This window comes from Brachyhypopomus gauderio, unplaced genomic scaffold (genome assembly GCF_052324685.1).
Source record: "Brachyhypopomus gauderio isolate BG-103 unplaced genomic scaffold, BGAUD_0.2 sc96, whole genome shotgun sequence".
NCBI lineage: Eukaryota > Metazoa > Chordata > Actinopteri > Gymnotiformes > Hypopomidae > Brachyhypopomus > Brachyhypopomus gauderio.
The window spans coordinates 528,645-535,707 of NW_027506917.1; the positions used below are offsets into that span (position 1 = coordinate 528,645).

General features: G+C 41.1%; 1 protein-coding gene across 1 annotated transcript; it reads left to right on the plus strand.

Moving 5' to 3' along the window:
* The first annotated feature begins 1,192 nt into the window (after positions 1 to 1,192).
* Positions 1,193 to 4,174, plus strand: LOC143496530 (serine/threonine-protein kinase pim-2-like). The gene is made up of 6 exons (XM_076992700.1): positions 1,193 to 1,265; positions 2,436 to 2,609; positions 2,720 to 2,814; positions 3,166 to 3,216; positions 3,482 to 3,857; positions 3,969 to 4,174. Exons 1-6 carry the CDS (start codon positions 1,193 to 1,195, stop codon positions 4,172 to 4,174), a joined length of 975 nt encoding a protein of 324 aa, XP_076848815.1.
* The last annotated feature ends 2,889 nt before the right edge of the window (positions 4,175 to 7,063 follow it).

The window sequence follows — 7,063 nt, forward strand, 5'->3', positions numbered from 1 at the left end:
CAACCCCCAAGAGCCAGTGATCCACGGCGGAAGTACGGCCGGACCCTCAAATGTCAGCCATGTTAGCATGCCTGTAGAAGGACCATCTATATGGGACATCCACCAGCCCACAGGTCCACTCCACACTGGTACTGTGTAACACTGAAGATTACATGCATATTCAACAAACCAAACAACCATGCATGATAAAGTATAAAAAAAACATTTATTTGTTTGTAAGGTCTGGCAGAGGTGCAGAACCATCAGCTTTCTGCACATGACCTGACCAGTAAAACATCAGTTTTATCAGAAAATGAGACATCACATAGTCTTCAACATTGTAATGAATTCACATGGCACTGTAGCCCTTCTTATAGACCTGATGATCTTAACAGTACACGCTCATGCATCCTCTGTGCCCTGGGTTGGTGTTTTGCATTTAGGCCCTGACATGGAGAGGCAGAGACACCTTGCTCAACCCCATGTTCAAGGCGAGGTTCTGAGGCAGATCCTCTTCTTTCATATAGACATTGATAAGATATTTTTACTAGGCACGCGTACTGTTTTTACAAACATTTGTGAATGGGTCACTCTCAGGAGCTCAGTGCTTTCCAGCGTGGAACTGTGACAATATGCCACCTGTGCAACAAATCCAGTCATGAAATTTCCTTGCTCCTAAACATTCGACAGTCAGCTGTATTATAAGGAAATGTGAATAACAACAACTCAGCCATGACTGCCAAGTGACCATGACTACATATTTGTATTATGAAACATGTGGACAGTATTTATTAGAAACAGGGGAAGACAAATGAACGAACCAGATGGACCAGAGGAAGACAAATGAATTTGAATGTATTTCATTTTCCATTCATTACTTTGTTGTGATATGTTTGGTGTAGAGTAGAGCACTTTAGAGTGGGCACCTTGACGACCCACATACAGTGTGGGTGTACTGTGACACTCGTTATCTGCTAGGTGGGTGTGTTTAGTCTAAGGTGATAATGCTTCGAATCATTGTTATACCAGCATAGTATAATACTGATAATACGGGTAATACTGATAATATGGATTACAGATGTCATTTTTCACTATTTTAGTACACCCCCAAACAATCTAAACAAAACATTGTCATGCTGCTTTGCTGGCTTCTGATACCTCATCTGGACTGCTGCCAAAGCATATATCTATTAATCTTTGTAATCTATGTAACATGGCTTATTTAAGTATTGGGTATCACTTGGCCAGTTTTAAACAATGCAGCAGCAGTCTGTGTGATATAAGGAGTTTGTGCTTTGTACCCACTTCTGTGGGCAAGGACAATGTGAGCTTACAAGCAAGACTAGACTTGAATGTTTTATTGCAGTCAGTTGATTGTGCCGGACCTCCGTGAAAAAATATTTTGTTTTCCACTCTTTTTTAGACACTCGGCACTCCGTGTCCACTTTTCTTTTCTTTTCTTTGCTCCTCTCATTTTTACCAAAGGGCAAAACGGCAGCAGGAAAGTTACACTCCAACGGAGGTCAATGTGTCTGGATTAATGCGCCATCTATTGGGGAGACGATGGTATTGCAGATGAAAGCGTGAAAAGGGGAAAATGACGTTCTTACTATCATTTAGACAGGTTTGGCGGGTCGGATTAAAAAGCCTAAGGGGCCGTAGTTTGCCCGTGTATGGCCTATACAAACTAAATTGTGTTGGGTAATTTCCACTTCCACTGAGCTAACACATCCTACCTTGCATGTATCTTGCGATCGGAATTACTACTACAAATAAGCATACACACACTATATTTGCTCATATATATAATTCTCAGATATAATTATCGGGTGTGTTAGTAATGAAAGGCGTGGGAGTTTAAAATAAACTCTAGCTTCCGAACAAAGGCCTTATTCAACAAAATTCCACACTAGAGCCAACGGATGGGACTATTAACTTTTTTTAATCCACCTCACAAGTAGGAGCAATCCACCGAACACAACGCGAGCTGTAATCTCGCCACTCCACAAAACACAAACCCCCCAAATGTCAAAATAAAAGACCCCCAATATAAATGATGCATTAACACAAAATGGTCTCTAAAATTACAACTAAAATAACTAAAAGAAAGATGAAATTGTATTTACAGTGCATATAGTACATATACATTTTCTTCAAGCACACGAGTTACATTTTCTTCAAAGAAATGATTTAGAAATGATTGAGGATGAGAAAGAGAGGATGCTCACATTTAAAATTATAATTGCAGAAAAGCATGGGGAAACAGCAGTGATTAATATTTCAACTAGCATTTCTATTATATATCTAAATTTATTTGTATTTGATTATATTCTGTTTGAAATGTGGAATATGTTTTTTTTACTTGTATAATTCAGCTGTGTCAACCATTGGCTAATGTTAAAATAATCCTTATGTTACTTAAAGGTTACATAAACATTGTGTTCTCTTCATTTTAGCTGAGCGCAAGAGGAGCAGAAGCTGCAAGTTGTCTGCAAAGCGAGGGCGAGAAGAGGAACCTCTGAGGCGGAGTAGGAAGAGGAAAGGGGATGCTCCTCAAGACTTGACACCCCACCCCATGGAGACGCGGGCAAAGAAGAAGAAGAGAGAGAAGAGAGAGGAGGAGTGCAAAGGTCTGTCTAGAATAGCACCCTCAACACTACCAGCATTTTACACCTGCTGAAATTTATTTTGACTGAATCTTATGTTGTACAATGATGTAACTTGTTTTTGTTTCATGTAGTGAGCTTCAATTCACGCTACACTGTGGGAGATCTCCTGGGCACAGGAGGATATGGCTCAGTGTATGCAGGAGTCCGCAAGGCTGATGGAAAACAGGTGAGCATAAGCACACAATACAAGAATGATTGTGGGACTTAATTTCTGTTTTAGATTGTGATTAGAACTTTGAAAGGAGCTATGAGTTTTCCCTAGAGAGCCTTTCTTATTCACATGGCAATCAAGTGGTCAAATCTAATGTGCCTTGACCTTTTTCCACTTTTTGAACACAAAGATCCTGATTATACAATGTGATAAGCTTGACAATCTGTGGATGAGTATTTATCAGACTCCAGATTTATGAGTTACATGAGAAGCTGTGGCTACCATCTGCAAGCCCTTAGATATATGTTAAATGTACTGACTGTTTTGTGTAAACAACTTCACTTGCTGTGTTTTTTATGTGACCAGATCGCCATTAAATTTGTGCCGAAGCATCACACAGAACGGTTCATCACTGTTGTAAGTTCAATATCTTTACTTATGTAATATTGGAACAATGTCTGGAATTTTTAGATGGGTAAAACTGCAAAGGGACTATAAACGCAAAGCTGTTAATATTCCATTCAGTGACTCCTCCCAACACGAATGGAAAACAGTTCACTTTTTAGATTCAGGTTTCATCTAATGATTGGTACCAATCCAGATCCCTTTCATGTTGACCTGCTAACCATAATTCCACTATAAAACTTCAAACCCATACTAACCATGTGTTCCCTAATTTTAGCCCGGCGAAACTCGCAGTCTCCCCCTAGAGGTGGCTTTAATGGAGATGGTGTGCAAGCCACCTCGTTGTCAGCATATTGTGGAGCTGCTAGAATGGTTTGATTGCGACTGCTTCATCTTGATTCTGGAGCGACCCATCCCCTGCATGGACCTGTTTGATTTCTTGGACTTGCACCAATACCAACTACCTGAGCCACTGGCACGATTGATCATGCGTCAGGTGGTTCAGGCTGTCCTTCACTGCCGTGACCGTGGAGTTCTGCATAGAGACGTCAAGGAAGAAAACCTTCTGGTCAACACCGACACCCTTGACGTCAAGTTGATCGACTTTGGTTGTGGCGATCTGCTTAAGACCGAACCCTACAGGCGCTTTGAAGGTTATTCACCATAGGAATGAAATGTGCACCTCAAGTTAAAAAATGGGATCAAATTAGAGACTATTATAAACTTGTTATTTTGTTACTGATGATTCTCTCTCGTTGTCTTAGGCACCAAGGTATACCGCCCACCTGAATGGCTGATTGACAGGACGTATGAGGGCCGTCAAGCCACCATCTGGAGTCTGGGTGTGCTCCTCTACAGCATTATCTGTGGAGATGTGCCCTTTGAGAAGGAGGAGGACATTGTTGAGGCACACCTCTGCTTCAAGGGAAACCCATCCAGAGGTGAAAAGGCAGAAGCATCTTCAAGATAACTAGAAATTCTAAATTGCAAAATGATCATTTATGTAATTATTTCATCTGGTAATGTAATACACAACCACAGATTGATAAAATGTACTAATGAAGAATGGAGAATTGGCAATACAACATTTTGTAACCGTCTTAAAATTATTAAAAAAGACTTCTTCAATCTTTTTAGTTTTTGTTAGTGATGGAGGTTTCTGTACAGTTCTGTCATTTAAAAACTTTGAATAAGCCATTAGAACAGTCAGATCAGAGGTTTCAGATGGTAACTGATTTTCTTTCTCAACTAATCCCGTTGCTACACACACAGACTGCCGCCATCTGCTAACATGGTGTCTGCAAAAGGACCCTGAAAAACGTCCTGTGCTCGAGGATGTTCTGGCACATCAGTGGTTTTCAGAAGGCCTTCAGAACTAAGTCAGGTTAGTAAATGGAACTGGGCATGAGACTAGAGGACAGCCACCAAATTACATAGTCTGGGCCACTGATATTGAGTAATAAGCAAGGTGCAATGTAATATTGGATGAGCTTATCAAGTTGTTGCTTATGGACCAGAAAAATCTGGGTCAGGCATAGTGTACTATATAACAATTGAATGCTCTAAGTGGTATATGCTTATATGTAGTACTTTATTAATCAAAAATGCAATTTAGGATTGTTCTATCTGTACTGTTCCTCTATTTATTCTGAGTTCTAAATTGATTTTTCCCCCCTATTCCATAGATTCAGTTTTGAGGGCAGCAGATGGAGGCAGTAAAGGTGTACCAAACACACTAGCTGCCCTAATGATGCCTTGCTGGCTGTGTCAGGGCTGGCTTGGATGCCACACCTTCTACCTCCATAAGAGGCACTGAGTCAGTCCTAGTGCATTCCCGTGTGAATGTTTCTCTCCACCTTACTCTCTTTCTCTTGTTCTCTCTCTCTACCTTTTACTTTTACTTATTCGAGTATCTACCTCCTGCGCCACTTCTGGCCCATCTCAAGTTTTCCTCCAGTCTTATCTCTTCCTGTCAGTTACTCTTTTATTTTGGGAAGGGTTTTGTTTTGTTGCGGCGTTCGCCTGTTGCCGGTCACTTCCCCTGGCGTCCTTGGTTTCGTTTTACGCGTTGAGTTTCTTCCGCGTTCTTTCAGTTGCCTTTGTTATTTTCCTCCCGTGTCTATACGGTTTAGTTTTGCCTTTTCACATGTTGAGTATTTCATGTTGTTTTCCATTCTACGGTTGTGCTTTATTTTTACGCGTTGAGTTTTCCGCATCCTTTTGAGTTGCGTTTTGCCACTGTGTGTATGCATAGTGGTTTTATGCTGTGCTTTCTGTTTGTTCGCGTGTGTTTTATTTCATACACACAGTCCCAGTGATAAGCATTCATCCTTATTGGCTTCTAACGGCATTTGGGTTCAATTCTCCCTTCATTTTCTTACGGTGTGTACCGGTCTGTACACTACGGTGGCCGTGAAGTGCCAACCACAACGATACTTACTAAGCACAATTACAAATGACAAAAACACAATGTCATTAACAAAAACACAACGATATTAACTAAACACAATTACAAATTACAAAAACCCAACGACATTAACAAAATCACAACATTAACTAAGCACAATTACAAAGTACAAAAACACAGCGACATTAACTAAGCCCAGTTACAAATTACAAAAACACAACATTAACAAAAACACGACATTAACAAACCGGAAAAGGTAGGTCCCAGTGGGAAAGCCTGGGAAGTTGTTGATTGGACAACGCCACAACCCTGTGGTCCCTGATCCGTACACTCTGCCCGATCCGTACCGAGCTTGCGTGAGAAAATGTGCGCATGCGTGTTGCGATTGCCATGCCACCACATTGGATTTGAAATGAAATGCAGATTGTAACGTTTAATTTGAAGGGTTGAACAAAAATATCTGATAGAAAATGTAGGAGTTGTACACATTTCTTTACAAACACTCCACATTTTAGGAGCTCAAAAGTAGTTGGACAAATAAACATAACCCAAACAAAAGATTTTTATTTTCAATATTTTGTTGCGAATCCTTTGGAGGCAATCACTGCCTTAAGTCTGGAACCCATGGACATCACCAAACGCTGGGTTTCCTCCAATGCTTTGCCAGGCCTTTACAGCTGCAGCCTTCAGGTCTTGCTTGTTTGTGGGTCTTTCCGTCTTAAGTCTGGATTTGAGCAAGTGAAATGCATGCTCAATTGGGTTAAGATCTGGTGATTGACTTGGCCATTGCAGAATGTTCCACTTTTTTGCACTCATGAACTCCTGGGTAGCTTTGGCTGTATGCTTGGGGTCATTGTCCATCTGTACTATGAAGCGCCGTCCGATCAACTTTGCAGCATTTGGCTGAATCTGGGCTGAAAGTATATCCCGGTACACTTCAGAATTCATCCGGCTACTCTTGTCTGCTGTTATGTCATCAATAAACACAAGTGACCCAGTGCCATTGAAAGCCATGCATGCCCATGCCATCACGTTGCCTCCACCATGTTTTACAGAGGATGTGGTGTGCCTTGGATCATGTGCCGTTCCCTTTCTTCTCCAAACTTTTTTCTTCCCATCATTCTGGTACAGGTTGATCTTTGTCTCATCTGTCCATAGAATACTTTTCTAGAACTGAGCTGGCTTCTTGAGGTGTTTTTCGGCAAATTTAACTCTGGCCTGTCTATTTTTGGAATTGATGAATGGTTTGCATCTAGATGTGAACCCTTTGTATTTACTTTCATGGAGTCTTCTCTTTACTGTTGACTTAGAGACAGATACACCTACTTCCCTGAGTGTTCTGGACTTCAGTTGATGTTGTGAACGGGTTCTTCTTCACCAAAGAAAGTATGCGGCGATCATCCACCACTGTTGTCATCCGTGGACGCCCAGGCCTTTTTGAGTTCCCAAGCT